General features: G+C 34.8%; 1 protein-coding gene across 2 annotated transcripts in view; it reads right to left on the bottom strand.

The window, feature by feature from the left end:
- UBE2W (ubiquitin-conjugating enzyme E2W (putative)) overlaps nucleotides 1-19,896 on the bottom strand; it is a 45,060-nt gene that overhangs the window by 7,413 nt on the left and 17,751 nt on the right. For both annotated transcript variants that reach the window (XM_012723071.1, XM_004679794.2), the window contains exons 3-5: nucleotides 16,279-16,381; nucleotides 7,678-7,833; nucleotides 3,429-3,504 (exon numbers count right to left, since the gene is read on the bottom strand). In XM_012723071.1, the coding sequence (XP_012578525.1) occupies nucleotides 3,429-3,504; nucleotides 7,678-7,833; nucleotides 16,279-16,381 (335 nt within the window). The remainder of the gene's footprint in view (nucleotides 1-3,428; nucleotides 3,505-7,677; nucleotides 7,834-16,278; nucleotides 16,382-19,896) is intronic.

Raw genomic sequence — 19,896 nt, 5'->3', positions numbered from 1 at the left:
TTACTTTTTTGATAACATTTTCCCAGTTTATCTACAATGTCAATGTAAGCTATTTTTCATTGCCTATAACTGTTTTTCTGAAATGTATAAAAATGATAACAGATGCTACACAGGTGAAATGTTTTAGCTTTTTAAAAGTGGGGGGGGCAGGTAGAGGAAGATTCTCTGAACCCATTTAGCTTTATGACAGAACAATTGCTTTGTCATATCAAAGTGTAACTAACATTATTCTTCACTGATTTCATATGAAGCTCATTCATGGAGCAAACCTGCGAAACCAAGGGGAGGGAAGCGATTTAGGTAGGCAGAAGTTGAGCTAAGAATGACCACTGTATATTAATGAACTGAGGATGTTTAAAAAATAATTACCCATTAATGAAAAAACGTATCTAACCTGGGATAGGAAACTGGACAAGGGTAGTCAGGATTTAGCTGAGTGAGAATTCAGTGCCTTTTAAATATAGCTAATTTGTATTTTGGGAAAGAAAAGAGAGAATACTTTTAACCTGTTTATTGGGGGAATGAATTTCTATACAGAGTCTGTACTGTTTTCAATTAAGAGGGAATTAATTTAGTTTGAAAGGTCTCCTTCCCTTGGTACTTACTGATCCAGCTTTAAGCTAGTAAAAGACTCAACTACTTCAGTTATGAAATAAAATTTATTTCTCAGCAACAAACTATTCACTGAAAAATAAGCTCTGTTATAAAGTACATTTAAAAAAAATATTAAACATATCTAATTTCATTATGTGAATATGTCCCACTTCTTATTCAAAAATAGGTAAGAAAAAATTCTGAAGTACTCTTAAATAAAAGACGACTTCTTTAGCCTTTCAATTACATAAGTCAGTATTAGAAGACCTGAAAAATATTTATCTCTTTGAAACTTCCTACTAGGAAATAAGGAAAGGAAAAATAAGAATATACTGCCTAACAAGGGGATTATTGTGAAAGGATGGTAGTAAGGGTCTAGTTTCAAAAAATATGTATACTCAAAATTCATCACTTTAAGATTATTGGCAAGCCTTATTAAAAACACTGTGGTGGAAAAGATAATGAAGAAATTTTTCTGATATTACTGAGGCTGAGTTCTGAAGCAGAATGCATACTCTCTTAGGAAATATGACACCTAAACAAAAATTGTCTGATTGACTAATCTTAATTTTTGATGGATTTGGAAAATTTACTATATTAAGATGGGGGGGGGGCTGTGTCATACAAGCAATGATTCCTTTTATTTATTATTTTTTAACAATTTCTTCCTTTTTATTAAAAAAATTTTTTTTAACATGAAATGGAAGTGGGAAGGTTTTTGCAAAGGAACAGAGAGAAGAGGCAGGTTAGTGACTAGTCCTAAAAAGCAAGAGGATGTAAAAGAATGAAAAGTCAGCAAGGTAAATTGAAGTAAAAGGTTATTTAATTAAAGTAGGATCTTGTTAAAAAATTTTAGTGGCCCTTCAGTGCTCAGAGAATTCCTTTAGTCCAATTATTATTAATGTGTTTTATTTGGAAGCCTGTTCTTTCATATCTGAGAATGCTTGAAACAGTAGCTTTCAAGTTATCAGCTCTATTAGAATTATCTGGAGATGTCTTAAAAAACTAAAACAAAACCAGAATTCTAGGCACAGTACTACTTTCTGAGATTCCTTAAAGGAGGGAGCTACTCTATAAGATTCCATGAAAAAATTCCCGTGTGTGTGTTGGAAGAATTCATTCTAAAAAACAGAAAGTGTAGAAACAACATTGGGCATAATAATTCTCTATTGGAGCTTTTATGCAGGAAACAATTCATCCATTAAAAAAACTCAGATATTTAGGATTCTCACAACTTTTTGCCTATACTTTTAATTAATCTTAACCAACTGATATAAAAGGTCTTCATTTTTTATAATCTGTAAATGTTTTATACAATTCTATAATTTTATATAGATTGTTTTGAGATTTCTGGATTCATTTTTAAGTTTAAATTTTCATGTAACTAAATGGTTAGTTTCTTTATGATTTCTAATGTCAGAAATTTTCCTCTAGGTTGAAGCCTAATTTAAAAAAAAAACATTTTCTGTTGTTATATTAGAAAATGCTTAAATCAAACCATAGGAACTATTTTATATATGAAATAAAAACACAAACCTTTCTTGCCCAAAATGATTATCAGTTTTCTAATGGATTACTTTGTTTTCCCCTTCTCATGGATCTATGATATCTTATTTACCATAATTCAAATCTTATAACAAAAAGACCTAGAGAAATATAATTATGTCAAAGATCTATCTATTCTTGAATATGCTTTGGTGCCTGGTCGATGGTTTCTCCTTCATTATCCTTTGGTTTAAAATTCAAGCTATTCTTCCTGTCTTTTAGCACCCAATCATTATTCCACTGTTTTTATAGAATTACATTTACACCTACAATTTGTAAAGTATATACACTTTGTAATTACACTGGTTTTTCATTAAATTATTATTTTTTTTCTTTCACAGAACTTAAAAGTTTTGTCGTTGCTTCTCTTAGATAACCTACATTCCTCATTAGCATTATGCAAATATTCATAATTCTGTGGTTCTCAGGAATGGCATTCTTGTCTGTGTTTTCTAACTTCCCATTGCTGGTATGGTGTTACTATACTGAACTTTGTCATCTTTTATCTCAACATTTAACAAGAACTCTTAAAATTAAATTTTTATTGACTTAAATTAAGCTGAGGTAATCGGTTTCATATTGGAAAGAAAGGTAGGGGGAAAGGCCATAGTCCTAGTAATTAGTTTTGTCAGTTCTAATTTCTTATCAAGATAACATTTAAAGAAAGGAAAACAAAGAAAATATCATATATTAAACTACAGGGGCTATAGCTTGAAGCCTTTTTTTCAAAGAGCTCAATGAGATATATAAACTTTTTGTTTTTAATTTTGAATACCTCTTTAGGAAAGCAGTAAGTTTAGTTCAGAAGATTCTAGCTTTCAATTATAAAGCTACCACCAGCTTTCTAACTACAACCATAAAAATTTAAAATTGAGTACTGTATTCACAAAGCTGGAATTAGCAGTCTCAAATTTTATGATAAAAAAATATTGAGAAAGGAAGAGCTTTCTTTAATCTAAGAAGGTCCTATTTAACAATATAACCTCACCATCCTCCAAAACACCACCAGAACTAAATGAATACATTAGGTACCAAAATTTGTATTCAAATATCAGATCTCCTGGTAGTTCTAATATGATTAAATATCTTGATGGCTATGATTTTATTTGCCCCATTAAAAATAGAGCCTACTCTGTTCATAAGATAACTTAAAATATTTTAACAAATCTCCATATCATTGATGCAAAAAGACATCAGTTACATATTCCCTTTCCCACCCAAACAAAAATGTATTATATAATCTTTTAACCAAAAACCTTAAGTTATCATTCTAAAGTAAAACTGCTTACCGTGATACCACCATTTTGTTTTCTTTGGATTCTTGTTACATGTTCGAACATAAAAAGAATTATCTGGTGGTCGTCTCTGAAATCAAAAAAAGTTTAAATGCGTAAGAAGTTGTTAAGTATAAGAATAATATAAGGGGGAGACAGTTTTAACAAAATTATTATAGAAAGCATAAAGAATAATATAAACACTGATGCATAACTGAAAACTAAGACTCCAGGGGATGTAGACTCTTGATAATGAAATTGTTCAAAACAAAAAAGGGGAAGGAGATTTATGTGGGTGGTTTAGTCCTATGGGTTACTAAAGAATGAGTTATCAACTAAAAAGTAAGAGTATTTAAATTGTGATGCGTTTTTGTTTGTTTTATGTCCCTAGAAATACTTTAACTACTATAAAATAAAGTTTGCCTAAAAGATTTGCCTAAGGGACTACAGAAACATAAACTTTCATGAAGAATTATTGTTTTCCAGTAAAAACAGTATTATCAAGGATAGACCAAAGGATACTGATTCCAAAAAATATATGAGGGAAAAAGGGGAAAGTTATAGACTTTTTTTTTTTTTTTTAAAGGTTTATTTATTTATTCGTACAGAACTGGGGTACAGGCCAGAGGCTCAGGGGCGGTGAGAGGCTTCACCAGAGACAGAGTGGGGAACAGAACAGGCAGATGGACGAAGTACACTGCTGAGGGGAGCAGCGGGCGGGCCAGGAGAGGTCTGGCTCGCCATGTGGTCTCCTCCGGGGCAGGCGGCAGGCGGGAATCGAACTCATGCGGAAGTGGCTTCAGATTCTCAGTGCTGCGCTTTAACCCGCTGCGCCACCAGGGAGGGCCAGACTTTTTTTTTATAGGGGGTTACATCAGAAATGGTGATACCAACAACTTTAAACACCGATAAAAAAAGAGATTTTTCCTTAAAAACTGCTGGGAAATGGCCAAAGAAATATGTGACTCTACAAAAACTTGGAAACATGTCAAATTTACATTAAAGTCATTGAAGGCAGGACTGCCTAGTGTCATGGGGGTAAGTTTCAGATTTATCACTGCTAAGGTCTAAGTATGAAGCCCACCCAGGGAATTAACCTACATATAACACAGCAGACCTCTCTTGTCTTGCCAGCTGCTCCCCTCAGCAGTGTATTTCAGTAAATCCACATGTTCTGCCCCCCAGTCTATCTCTGGTGAATCCTTTCACACACACCCATCTTTTATGCATAAACAAATAAATAAATACATTTTGAAAAAGTCATTAGGGACAGATTTATAAATAACATTATAGGTCCAACCAATATAACTGGTAAGCAGGACTGTCCACAGAAAGGAAAATAGTCAGACCAGTTCACTTGGTACTAATACTCATGTATCCAGCTGTGACCTTAGGTGAGTCTCACAATGCTCTTATACATTAAAATTAACAGTAATTTAATGAAAGGGGAGAGAAGAAATTAAACAACTATCTAAGACCACCCCATTAAAATAGCTTGAGAAAGTTCCTAAAGATTAACATTATGAAATTAAATGACTGATGATTTCAAAGATCTGCTGTTATTTGTCCTGCAAAGTTATGATCTGTGTTCATGTGTAATAAATTGTTACTAAAATTTCATGAACTAATTTTATCTGCAAATTTATTAGAATGCAATCTTCAAAAGGTGAATATTTAATGAAGAAAAAAAAACACTCATTTTATTTGATTAAGTCTACATACACCCCATTGGTAAGCACTCAAGGAGTTATGGCTCTTAGAAAATATACAAAAGGAAAATTAACCAAAATTGTTTGGTATATAAACTGGGAAGTTTCAACTACCTGTATCATACAGGCAATGAGAATAAAGGGTAGACTGTTGAAAGGCCCCTGGTATCAATGCCAGAAATTATCTCTAATCTAGGAAATGTACTGACATACTGGATTTTCAATGTCTTCACCTTAGGAAAACACCATTTACTTGTAAAAAAGAAAACTGAAATGAAAACTGACAGAATTACTACCCTAATCAAAGTCCCCAAATTTCTATAGTAAAATTTTAAATTTGTATTCGATATTGAAACATGAGCCTGTGCACTTAATATATAAAGTCTGTATTCAAAGAGTCAAATAGTAAAGTGAAACTCACAGCACCAAGTCCATTGCAGAAAAAAATTCACCTGTTTTGATAGCTTTTGGTGAGTACTTAAAAGACTTTTTAATGTTCTTGTGGAATTAGATCCTCTCAATGACAAAGCAAGTTTCCACTTCAGCTTTGTTACTTGGTACTTAGCACATAAAAATAGCACACAGCAGGTTTCTAATAAAAATGTCAGAATTTTATTATATTTCACACAACTAATGCTGCTATAATCCTTATTTCCAAATTATCAAGTTGAACATGTCACAATTTATAACATATTATATATAATGTTTTATCAATAATTTAAGTGGAATGATTCGTATATAAATATATTAGTAGCAGACAAAGTGTAACGATTAGAAAAGGATGAAGAAAGTAGAAAGTACAGTTATTTTCTAGTTTTTCAAAACAAATTATACTTAAATGTTAACAAAAGTTAATTATGATAAGGAACATAGAAGAGGTATATGCTAACATCACTGGTGTTAATCTTTTAACCTTTCTTGTTAATCCTATAGTTACTGCCTCACGTTTCTACAGATATTAAACACTAACTGTGACACAGAAGTTGTTGCAACAAACTTTTCTGCTCTACACCTAAAAGTTGAAAACTTAGATGTTAGAGTAGGTTGCACAGAGAAAATATAGTAAGTAAGACTTATTTCCAAAGTCCTTGAAGTTAAACTATAGCCTTAAAAATGCAGCTTAGAAGAGTCAAAAACAAAGAATTAACTGATATTAAAAAGTGATACTAACATTAGGTAACATATACCTTATTTTCATCTATTCTGAAATGTTTATTATTCCTATGCATTTTAATAGTTTGAATGGAAAAAACATCATTTAATTAATGGTGGGACATTGTTTACTGTCAGAAGATTTTTCTCCATCTGTATGGTACATACTGCATAATAAAGGTTCTTAATTCTACATTAAATGGTCTACATTAAGGTCTTAAGTAGTCTCTACATTGAATTGACTCATTTTTTAAATTAAAGTAGTATTTAGAGAATGTTTAAGAGAGTAGAACACTTTAATATAGTAGGTTATTTATCTACCTACCATATTAGACACTCTAATAAGCTGAAAATAAGACCTGGCTTAGTAAAGGAGAATAGGAAACTCTACTAGTAAACTACTTCTCTTCCTTCAACCTAATCATTACAATAGGAAAGCCTGGATCCCTGGGAATTCCACAGGAGGCTGGTAAAAAAGTTAATTCATTTTTTCACATGCTTATCTGACCAAAAACTTTTCTAAGTTAACTTCTCACATAACTAACAATTTAAAAAAATCACTTTGCAAACAATGGCTTGTTACAGTAGGTAGATAGATAACCTACCATATTAAAATGATCTACTCTCTTAAACATTCTCTAAATACTACTTTAATAAAAAGTGAGTCAATTCAGAGACCATGTTTTTTAAATTCTAAAATAAAGTTCCTAGTCGCCAGAAATTTTGTTTTCCCTTTAAACAGAACACACAAGGATGCATTCTCATGGAGAAGTGAGGTTTTAAACTGCAAAAGTAGTATTACACTATCCTTCAGCAGGAATGACAACAGGACCAGGAATGTACAGAGGATTTAGATACTTTAAAGAGATATCTTAAATATCATGTGATTTTCTTTTTGGTCTTCCCCTCCTGGCCATAAAACAGAATCTGTGACTTAGTAAAGGAGAATAAGAAAACTCTACTGGTAAACTACTTTTCCTCTTTCAATCTAATTATTACAATAAGAAAACTTTGGTTCCTGGGAATTCCATAAAAGATTGATAAAATGGAAGCCAGAAGAGGGAAGAAAGAACTATGATGCTATTGATGGGGCTTTCCACTGTAAAATCTAGAAGCAAGAATTTCTTGTATACTTTTGCGCTCTACATGGTTATGGGAAAAAATTTCAGATTTAAAAACACCTGGAAAACAAAAAAATCATAAAATATAAGCAGAAACTTCCTGTTTTAGAAATATAAAACAATAAATCTGACTTCTAACTGGAACTAAATAAAGATTATCAAAATAATTTTTCATCTATTTTTTTAAAACAGCATTCCCTATAACTTCATTAAAAAAAATTAAGCATTAAATTATATATTAAAATTATTTCTCTACCTGGAAAAAAATCTTAGAAGTCCTACCTTTTCTTTGCAGCTGGAAAGCATGCTAATAATGCTAAGACAAACTGACTGGACTGAGAGCGCTGGGGACCAGTCTTCAGTTAGAATGGATAAACAGATATGACCATTGCTATAAACATGAGGATGAACAGGAATATTTTCACCAGTAAACATGACCTAAGAAAGAATAAAATTCCATTAATACTTAAATATTCTGTATCACCAAAAAATATTCTTCACACAATTTAAATTTTAAAATCTAAATTAAAAACAAACCAGATCAATGCCAGAAAAAAAGACAACTGCTTGTCTATTCTCATTAAGTTAGTAAGTACTGTTCTCACTTTTTGAATGATTATGTTGTACGGGATGAACTCAGATTAAACACTCTGTATTCCCTTTTAAAATGTCTTATAATTACTTTTAAAAGTTCTCATTTAAAATTCTAACAACACACATTTTAGATTAGTGAAGACAATTTATCATTTTCCAAATTCTACTCATTTCTCTCTGCATATAGAAATGAAATACATTCAAATTCCAAATAACAGTATTCAGTTAAGAAAATATGAATGATAAGAACATCTTTTATCTCATCCCTTCTACCTGTAACAATGCTATCACCTAAAGAGCTATGTGCAAAAGGAAGTGACAGCTATACTATACATTCCAACTCCTCTAAATTTAGTCATTAAAATGGACAGAAATTACTACTTATTAATCACTAATAAACTGTGTTTAGGTGAAAAAACAAAAAGTGAGTCCCCCAGTTACAAAACAGTACTTGGGGTTTTTTTCTACCTTTTCTTTTACTCAGTATGTCTAAAGTTTTTCCTTTCTCCATCTTAGCACTGTTTGAAAGGCAATAAATCTATGATATCTTTTCTTTGCCCTATTAAGTCCACATACATCCTAACAGTAGTGTATTTATTTGATACTAATCTACCTAAGTATCTGAACAGGCAGGAAAGTAAATACATTATATACTGAGGAATCTGTAGGCATAGTTCAAAGTAGGTTAAAGATAGAAACTACATTCAAAAACTGCCTAATAAATTATTACTGCCTAATAAATTATTTTTTGTATTACTGCCTAATAAATTATTTATTTTTACATAAAAGGTAGCCCACCAGTATTTGTTTAAACTCTATACTCCATTAAGATGTACCACTTTTATTCTGCCTTTTTTTTTTTTAAGATTTATTTATTTGTACATACAGAACTGGGGTACAGGCCAGAGGCTCAGGGGCGGTGAGAGGCTTCACCAGAGACAGAGTGGGGAGCAGAACAGGCAGATCGACGAAGTACACTGCTGAGGGGAGCAGTGGGCGGGTCAGGGGAGGTCTGGCTCGCCATGTGGTCTCCTCCAGGGCAGGCGGCAGGCGGGAATCGAACTCATGCGGAAGTGGCTTCAGATTCTCAGTGCTGTGCTTTAACCCGCTGCGCCACCAGGGAGGGCCCTATTCTGCTTTTTAATAGCAAGTCCTTATATCTGACCTCACCTATTTAGGAAAAAACAAAACACCAGAATATCTGGCTAAAAATACAAATTTAAGGGCTTCATTTTCAAATCCGGATTCAGTCGTTATCATAGGCTTTTTTTTTTAAAAAGATTTATTTATTTATTCATACAGAACTGGGATACAGGTCAGAGATGCGGAGGGTGAGAGGATTCACCAGGGACAGAGTGGGGAGCAGAACAGGCAGATCGACGAAGTACACTGCTGAGGAGCAGCGGGCCGGCCAGGAGAGGTCTGTCACGCCATGTGGATCTCTTCCGGGGCAGGCGGGGATCGAACTCATGCAGAAGCGGCTTAAGCTTCTTAGTACTGTGCTTTAACCAGTGCACCACCAGGGAGGGCCAAGCTTTCTTTTTTTTTTTTTAAATATTTATTTATTTATGCATATAGAACTGGGGTACAGGCCAGAGGTGCAGGGGCAGTGAGAGAATTCACCAGAGACAGAGCAGGGAGCAGAACAGGCAGACTGAGGAAGTACACTGTTGAGGGCAGTGGCAGGTGGGTCAGAAGAGGTCTGCTGTGCCATATGGATCACCTCTGGGACAAGTGATCAAACTCTTGCTGAAGTGGCTTTCGCTTCTCAGTGCTGTGCTTTAACCTGCTGCACCACCAGGGAGGGCCCTATCACAGGCTTTTGTAAAGCTCATTAAATATAAACCAGTAGCTCTCAATCCAGAATTACATCTTTAAGTATTGCAAATTACCTCAGTATCTTAGCAGGATTTTAGCATACCTATTATGTACTTAAAGCTTAATCTTATTTTAGTATATTCTTAGCAGAATTTAGAATATGCTGTGTTATGACAGAAATTGACAAAATGTATTAGCTCTAAGTATAACTTTTTTTTTTCTTTAAGGAGCAAAAAAGAGAACCAGTGAACAAAGTGTGACAAAAGAGATGCCACAGCTTAATATGGGATATGTTATGGGAAATTAATAAAGACTAGGGTTTTGTTTTTAAGTATCTACCTATAAATGTTACTTACTTACAATCTTACATTTTAACAAAACAATCTCTCATATAAGTAGGAGTCTTCTATTTAGTATACTACTACTAACATGAGACTTGTTTCCTTAGTTGAAGCTAACATAAGGAAAAATAGTGTTTTCTAATTACCTATCTAACTTCTAATTATCCACCCTCCATTTCTGCTAAAATATAAGTCCCAAAATAAAATATGTCATTTTATGCCCTGCCTGATTGCAGAAGACTGACTTATTTGAAACATACCATTCATATCAATTAGTTCTGGTGTCATTCTGCAAAAGAAAGGCACTGCTTAAAGGGTTTTACAATTCTACACCTTGAAATCTATCTATATTCTTTTTAAAATTATATTTTATTTTTCATCAATATGAGCTTTAATGTGTTAAATTGTATGCATTTGATTTCCTAGATGTTGTAGATGTATCTGGGAGTTCACAAATCCAACAAAATATACATCTGCTTTGTGGTACTCATTCTGCTGCAAAATGTCATTTGACTGCTATAGTATTTTTATTTTAAAGATTTATTTATCTATGCATATAGAACTAAGATACAGGCCAGAGGTGTAGGGGCAGTGAGAGGATTCACCAGAGACAGAGTTGGGATTTAGAAAAGGAAGACTGACTGAAATACACTGCACCCCACAATTCTTTCTGGTGAATTGTCTTCCCCATCACCCCAACTTATGGCCTGCACCCCAGTTCTTGCATACATAAATAAGTAAAAATAAATTTTTTTTTTAAAGAACACAAGCAATGGCACTCCATGGTGGCACAATGGGTTAAAGCACCACATTATGAAGCTCTCTGAAGCATCTGCAGCAGGAGTTCAATCCCTGGCCAGGGAGCTGACACACATGGCGTGGCAGACCTCTCCTGACCCACCCACTGCTCCCCTCAGCAGTGTACTTTCTCATCTACCTGTTCTGCTCCTCACTCTGTCTCCGGTAAATCCTCTCACTGCCCCTGCACCTCTGGCCTGTACCCCAGTTCTGTAAGCATAAAATAAATAAATCTTAAACACACACACACACACACACACACACACACACACACAAGCAAAACCTAACAGCTTATTCCCTGGCCATGATTAATTTTTAAAAGAAGTTTGCTTTCCAGTCAAGATCTCATTTTTCAGAAGTAGAATAATGACCTGAAGGTGCCAAATATGAATCAAAAATGGCAAAATGGCAAAAATGAATCAACATTATCAGCAACCATCAAGGAATATACACAGACAGCAAAATAACGTTTATCAACAAGTTTTGACTCACAATTCACAGAACTGAAGGAAAGCAGTGTTGTTTTGGGAATAAATTATTATAAGCTAATTCACAAGGTTTGAGACTCAAGGGTGTGCATGAACCAAAAGGCAATCAGGGAAGAAGAAAAGGCATGTGTCTAAGTGGCAGTAGAAAATAGAAGTAGACATTCTATAACCTGAGAAGAGTACCAGAAATCAAGAACATAGAAACCATGTTGAACTTTGAGGTAACTGAAATAAAAATAAATCAGATCTCAGAAACTTTCTTATAAAAACAAGCAAGCAAGCAAACAAACAAACAAGCAAACAAACAAGCAGGTATTTGTAACAGGCTGCAGGTTGAGCAAATGCAGCCAGCCTGAAATTTTTAGCCACTAAAAACAGGGTAAATTAGTAAGCTGTACCTATTACAGACAATCCCTAGGGTCTACGGTGCCTGATTAAGAATTTTAGAAGTTTGCCTAAATATGGGAAGGGTGGATATACATGTCAGAGATGAATCCCTGAAATAAAAGAAAAGGGATTTTCAAACAGTTCACTCACACAAAAGGGTGGTAAGTAGTTTACACAGTTTTGATGCAAACTCTCCTATTCTGGTTCACACTCTTAACCTTCCTCACTTAATACACAGCATAAATCAAATGAAGAAGTAGGAATTTTAGCTATTTTAATGCAATGAAGTGGGTTTTGAAAACTTGAGATAAAATGTTTCCAGAGTTCAAATAAGTCCCAAGTAGCTAAAACAGATGTGATGTGAAAGACAGTGAATATAACTGAATACAATAAATATGAAATCCCAGTAACAACTTTGGTAACTTATTCACTTTAGACATATTTGTTCAAACTGATCATACAGATTAAATATTTAATAAATAAAGACTACATACATTTCCATTATATAAACCAAAAAAGTGAAATGATACTACGGAATTTTTTTGAGACAAGCTTTTTGAAAGAAGTCAAACAACAATTTTAGAAAAGGATCTTCACTCTAATGAATGTAAATCACACCTGAAGTTCTGGATCTGCACTGGAAGCAGTTTCATCAGCGGTCCCTAAATTCCAAATATCCCCTTATTAGTGTGGCTCATTTGCAAGAGCAGTTCAGAGCTGAACCAACCATATACTTAGGACCCCTTTAATTGAGGAGGTAAGAGTGCATACTGCACATCCAAACAAAAATTATAAGCAAGCCAACTGCTGTATAACTTTTGGTACTGAATACGTTATCTATCATACAACTACTAATATTTAACCCAAAAGTCACAAATAGGAACAAAATAATGGGTAAAGATTAGATGTTTCTAATTTGAAGCATATAGTAAGAATTTCTAAACATGTAGCTCAATACTGAATAAGCTTACAATACTGAGATATGTGGAAGACATATGACTATGTTTAGACTAGTGTTCTGGAAATAATTAGAAAGTAAAGCACTTAGTATAGTGTCAAGTTAGGTCAAAATAAAGTACTTACAAAATAAATAGTACAAAACAGGCTATAATTATGAAAGCCAATCTGTAATATGGATACTAAAGTTTCTCCAGGGACAATTAATAGAGGGAATATTTTCTCATTAAAAGCATAAGAAGATGAGACTATTTAATGGGGAACTATAAAAACTGAATATATAAGCTCAGATTTTACTGTAATAAATCAGATACCTAACTAGGAATAAAATGTGGTGTTATGTATACTCTAACACAAATAGTAGATTATCTGACAAAAGTTACCAGGGATAAGAAATTTAAAATAACTTTCAGTTCAATTTTCACCTTTTAATCTTTTAATATGTATCAGTAGCATCAATATTAATGATTTTCCACAATTAACAGATATATATGTATGGCAAAGAGAAAATTGCTGAATATAATGAAACTAAACTTGGATTCTCTTGGGTGACAACTATTCTTTCCTTTATACCCTGGTTTTCTTCTAGCCTATAAGTCTTTTATCTTCCAAGGTTTCAATGAATAGGATTTACACTTCAAAGTAAACTTTCTTCTTGTCAGATGTGCTAGACACTAAACAATTTAAAGCAATAAAAATTATTAGGATTTTGGAAAGTTTGAACATCACCTGGAAAAGTGGAGACAGTCAGATCAGGACTGAAAGAAAGGATAAAAACAGGTTCTGTATCTCTCTAACAAGAGAATTTTGAGCAATGGAACAAAAAGAGTGAGTTAAGGTGGCATGAGCAGAAAAGAGAAAAAAAATGGGAAGGAGAAAGTGATTATTCTTTTGTTCTGTATTTCTAAAGCTTTACAATCAAAGTATGTATATTTTTAGCATCTCTTCTAGCATGGTTTAGCCACCAGCATGGTTTCAGGACTAAAAAACAATATCCTCTTCCCCATAAAAAAAAAATTCCGGGCCTTCCCTAGTGGCGCAGTGGGTTAAAGCACAGTACTAAGAAATTAACGCCACTTCAGCATGAGTTCGATCCCTGCCCTGGAGGTGATCCACATGGTGCAGCAGACCTCTCCTGTCTTGCCCGTTGTTCCCCTCAGCAGTGTACTTCATCAGTCATCCTGTTCTGCTCCCCACTTTGTCTCTGGTGAATCCTCTCACCACCCTTGCACCTCTGACCTGTACCCCAGTTCTGTATGCATAAATAAATAAATCTTTAAAAAAAAAATCCCCTACACTTTTTAAAATGCCTAGTATCTTTTTAACAAAATTAGAATGGAAAAGCTTAAAAACAACTGTTAACAGTGACATGTACAATACAGATACGTTTCTGATTTCCTTCACTCAAATATGATGCTCTAAAAGAGGAAGTGGGGTATAAGTAGATAGCTGAAGAAGGGAAAGGCTGGTAAAGTGAGGAAGCAGGCAGAAAGAAAAAGCAAAACAGTAAAGATACAAAGCTTGAGTAAGCTCATAGTTTTATGGAGACTGAACATACCTCTTTCCAGTTTCTTGAGATAAATTTCCAACTCGTTCATATTACAAGATCTACTTTAACAGACCCCAAAATAGCCTTCCACTTTCCTCTCCTGTTGCAAATGTCCATTGTTCTCTACACATAATGCTATGACACATGCTGACAAGTCTTGAAAAAGGCATCTCCTTTCATGCGTACCCAATTTTCAAATTTTTTTTAAAAAAAGATTTATTTATTTATGCATACAGAACTGGAGTACAGGATACAGAACTGGGGTACAGAGATGCAGGGGTGATGAGATGATTCACCAGAGACAGAGTGGGGAGCAGAACAGGCCGACTGTTAAAGTATACTGCTGAAGGGAGCAGGGGGCGGGTCAGGAGAGGTCTGACACTCCGTATGGATCACCTTCGGGGCAGGGATTGAACTCATGCTGAAGCGGCTTTAGCTTCTTAGTGCTGTACTTAAATCCAATGCACCACCAAGGAGGGTCAAATTTTTGTTTTTTAAGTACCAGTGCAAACAGTTATCTTTGCCTTCGAACATTATTCTAAACTGGTCACTACCATATGATACATACTTCAACGTACTTTCATTTCCAATTCATAGGCCAAACATCATAGGGTATTACTTGAGGCCTTCATTCATAATCCACATCAATCCCTCAGCAAATTCTGTTGACTCAACTTCTAACATAGGTACAAAATACAGCCACATTCCATCACATAAAGTCAAACTAATAAGTAACCACATAAGGCTGACTACAGAACTAAGGTTATCAGTAGGGGAGGGGAAAGTATAAGGAAAAAGTGGGTAGGCAGAAAATGGACTATAATGGTGGGCTATGGGTGTCTATGTGGTGGGTATAGTGTGGTAATACCACCAAAGGGGAAATACTACACTTTTAATGCATAAATAATGATAGAAACCAAATGTTACCTCAATTAAAAAAAAAAAAAGGTCACCTGGGCCTCCCTGCTGGCACAAGGGGCTAAGTCTAAAGCACTATGAAGCTATGGCCAGCCACTGAAGCATGAATTCGATCCCGGCCAGGGAAGTCACACACATCGAGTAGCAGACCTCTCCTGTCTTGCCTGCTGCTCCCCTCAGCTGTATATTTTAATCAATCTGACTATCTGCTCCCCACTCTTGTCTCTGGTGAATACACATACAAACTCTCTCATCGTGAGTGTACAAACACACACACACACACATACACACACACTGTGGCCTATATCCCAGCTCCTGTATAAATAATTTTTTTTTATCTTAAAAAAAAAAAAAAGGTCATCTTCCATACTTCTACTGTTAACTACTGTTAACCTTCTGAGGACAAGTCCTCTCTTGCTTGAAGTACTGTAATAGCCAATCTGGTCTTCCTGGTACCCTTGTGTCCAATAGTCAAAATGCCACACAGTAGACTTTTCTCTTTAATTTCAAGTAGAATCATTCCTGTACTACAGGCCTGCAAAGTCCCATTTCATTCACAGTAAAAGTCGAAACTCTTACAATGACCTATGTCTTATATAATCTGTGATGGACTCTTCAGGCCAAATATGCCCTTTACAGCTCTCCTTGCCTACTTAGCCCTTGAGAGAACCACTACACATCCTTCAGATGCAGGGTCTTAGAGTTCTATATTTACCTACTCTTCCCCCTCACTTCTTTCATACTACCTACTCATCACCACTTTTAGATCTTTGTTCCAATGCCACCTTCTCAACATAATCTTTCTTGAATGCTCTATAAAAGCCAAAATACTCCCATTTCCCTTTTCTACTTGTCTTTATCATCAACATTTATCAAATGTTCATAAGATATTGATTACATTACAAAAAAGGTAAAGGACCAAATCCATTCATATAATTCTAATGTCTTTTTACTAACTCAAGTAAAAACTTAGCAGTGAGCAGTATGCTATATAATCTAAAACATAACAAAAATTTAAAAGTAAGGCAGTTACCTGAGGAGAGTCAAAAGGGTATCTACTACTAAACTTAAATAGAAGTTGAAATTTTTCCCCTTCATATAAGGTACCTGGTGCACCTTCCATGTCTACAATCCACCTAGAACAGAAAAAAAAAAAAATTAAATTAAACACTTTATAAAAAAATTGGGGTGAAAAGTAGAATGGGAAAAGTGAGTACTTCACTTAAGTCAGGCACTGAGATATCATTCATGTGTAATGGCATATTTCATCCATACAACAACTGTAAAAGTGGGTATTAACACCTCTGGTGTTATTTCTTTCTCATGATACTTAAGGGTTAAATGACTAGATTAAGATTAGCGAGTTAGACAAGGATAGAGCCAAATTTTAACAACAGTAGGTCTGAAAACAGTAACAACCCAAACTCAAGCATGTGGCACCAAAATGCCTCCAATTCTTACACAATTTTACTACCATTTTTTTCAAAAGACTCTTCTTTTCTACAACGACTATGAAGATTTTATAGAGAATATCACATTAATGATCTTTCTGATATCAGTTAGAAATAAAAAGGGAAGTAGGTATCAACAATATCTAGAGAAAATTGTACCATTCACACCAATTTCCTCACAGTATTCCGAAAACTAAGTGGGAAAAAGAAAGTTAAGTTGACATCAGACCACTTAACTCTGGTGTGGCTATTCAAGGCTCCATATGGCCTTTACTTACCATTACATTTTAATTGCTTAATGAAGCCCAGAACAGATTGCTATGGAATCTTTCTATGCATTTCACCCCCATATATAACAATCATGAGACAAATATGATTTATTATATTCGGTATACAATATCTTGTCCTCAACTTTAAAAGGGAGAGGGTGGGGACAGAAGAATGGGGAAGATGATGACAAACATGACTAGGCAGCATTTAGAAGAAAAAGTGGGCCAGAGTTTTAAAATGAGTTCTTAATTATAGTTCTGTCACTTATAATTATTGTACACAAGCCCATTCCTTTAATCTTATACTTGTCATGTTTAAGATTTTATTATTTTAAATACACAGAAACAAAAGGAAAATTGAAAATACAAGCTTGGGGCTTTATTTGCCAACCCCCACACTATAGACTTCGGAGCATGTAAAAGAATAAATGTCCCCACTATGAAAACAATCAACTAAAGCAGATTCTTTAGTTATGAATAGCATAGCTATTCATTTTATGAATGCATGTGAGCACCATACATGATAATAAAAGATATGGCCACAAACCCAAGAAGCAGCATTTTACAGTCAAATCAAACAGATTTTTCTCCTTAACTAGCTGTATGGCCACATTTTAAACAAGTAAAACAAGCATTTTACCCCTCTTGTTTTAACTACATCAACTGCAAAATAGATCTTCAAAAATAAACTGCTAAAATTGCAACAAGAAATGTATATTCACCTTGTAGTATAGGACAGACCTAGCACACTCCTGACATCAGAGCCAGTACATGCTAAATTAAATACAATGCTACAGTTTCATTTAAAAATCAAAACCCAAATAAAACCCTATTTCTTAATAAATTTGATCCTACCTAGCATCACTGCATTTTATATTCCTGCCCAGACATCCACCATGCAGAGTGACATTCCAGGGAAAAACAAGAGGACTTAGCAAATTCTAGGACACAAAATGTATCATAAGTGTGTATGTGACCTACTCAAACACAGCTTTTAAGTAATAGTTAAACAATTATCTCAGTAATCCTAATTTCTGAGGTGAAAGGAGTAATTTTTCAACACTGTAGAGGAAAATTTTAAATAAATTTTTACTAACTATAAAGTAAGTTCAATATAGAACATTTAGAAAAGCATAAACAAAACAACCCAAAGATAATCATAAGGTTTGGGGGTACATTTCATTCTAGTCATTTTGCAGTTTCATCGATAGAAGCAATACCTGATCAAGTTGCATACTTTATTTACATAAATTCATACCACCAGTGTTTATGATTCCAATCATAAGCACAAACCCCAGATTAAGGACATGTCAGAAGTCTCAGTTCTTTTATTCCTGTGAGGATTGACTGCTTTATGGTTCCAATTTTAAACAGGTATTGTTCACACATCATGGCTCTTAAAGAAGCATCAATTCTCCTCTGAAGTAAAAACTAGCTTTGTGGTATACATTAAGATAGGACACAAACCAATATAACTTCTGATAAGGAATTTTCAGAGGTAATTATATCTGTAGAATATATTCCCTTTACATAGTATTATTTAAGTGATACCAATTTTCTGTACTACCTTGAGAGACAAGTTCCCTATTACTGACATTACACTGTCCAATTTCTCCCTGGAACAGTAATTTAAGTGAACAGTGTACCGTTAGTTCTAAGTCAATGCTGTTATATCTATTCCTTTCTCAGGAGAGCACAGTGGTACATTTATTAGATCAAAGGAACCTTTTTAAAAATACATATATTGTTAAATATTTATTGATGCATACAGAACTGAGGTATAAGCCAGAGGTGCAAGGGAAGTGAGAGGATTCAATAGAGACAGAGTGGGGAGCAGAACGGGCAGACTGAGGGGAGAAGTGTGCAAGACAGAAGTCTGCCACGCCATGTGGGTCACCTCCCTGGCTGGGAATCGAACTCCTGCTGAAGCAGCCATGGCTAGATTTGTAATGCTATGCTTTAACTTGCTGTGCTACCAGGGAGGGCCAACATTTTTTTGTTTGTTTAAAGTTTTTATAGCTACATCTCAATTGTCTCCCAGAAAATTTAAGATACTTTCATCATCTTCCTTATCTATGTTATAGCTACACTGCATATAATCCTGCAATAGAGTAATCTCCAGGGAAAGGGAAGGTTCTAGGGGCCCTGCCCCATCCTAAGGAAAAGTGAGGCTGAGCAGGGAGGAGAACCTAGAGAAGACTGGGAGAAGGAAATAAAGAGATCAAGAAGAGGATGGAGGAAGCATGCATATGGAACAGAGACATGTGCATGCTTGGTCTTGGACTTGTACCAGGGACTTGGGAGACACAGAAGGAGACACTTTAATGAGACAGTGACATGGGTGAGGATAAATTGGTATAACCAGAGGATTTTTTAGGACTGTGAAAATACTTGGTATAACATAATGATGATACATGTCATTATGTATTTGTCCAAATTCATAGAATATACAACACCAAGAATGTAAGCTACAGGTGCTGGGTGATTACAATTCATCAATGTAGGCTCATCAATGCAACAAACATACTGCTCTGGTGGGGGATATTGACAATGGGAGAGGCTAAGAACATATGGGACATATGTACTTTCTACTAATTTTTTTCAGTGAACCTGAAATATTCTTTTAAAATCTTAATTTAAAAAAGAACAGTCAATTGGGGGCCCTCCCTGGTGGTGCAGTGGGTTAAAGCACTGCACTGAGAATCTAAAGCCACTTCTGCATGAGTTCGAATCCCACCTGCCCCGGAGGTGACCACATGGCGTGGTAGACCTCTCCTGACCCGCCCGCTGCTCCCCTCAGCAGTGTACTTCGTCAATCTACCTGTTCTGCTCCCCACTCTGTCTCTGGTGAAGCCTCTCGCCCACTCTGAGCCTCTGACCTGTACCCCAGTTCTGTATGCACAAATAAATAAATCTTAAAAAAAAAAAGAA

This window comes from Condylura cristata, unplaced genomic scaffold, assembly GCF_000260355.1.
Source record: "Condylura cristata isolate star-nosed mole 26May11 unplaced genomic scaffold, ConCri1.0 scaffold00009, whole genome shotgun sequence".
NCBI classification, from domain to species: domain Eukaryota; kingdom Metazoa; phylum Chordata; class Mammalia; order Eulipotyphla; family Talpidae; genus Condylura; species Condylura cristata.
The sequence above is the reverse complement of the archived record's forward strand: the minus strand, read 5'-3'. Positions and strand labels throughout refer to the sequence as shown.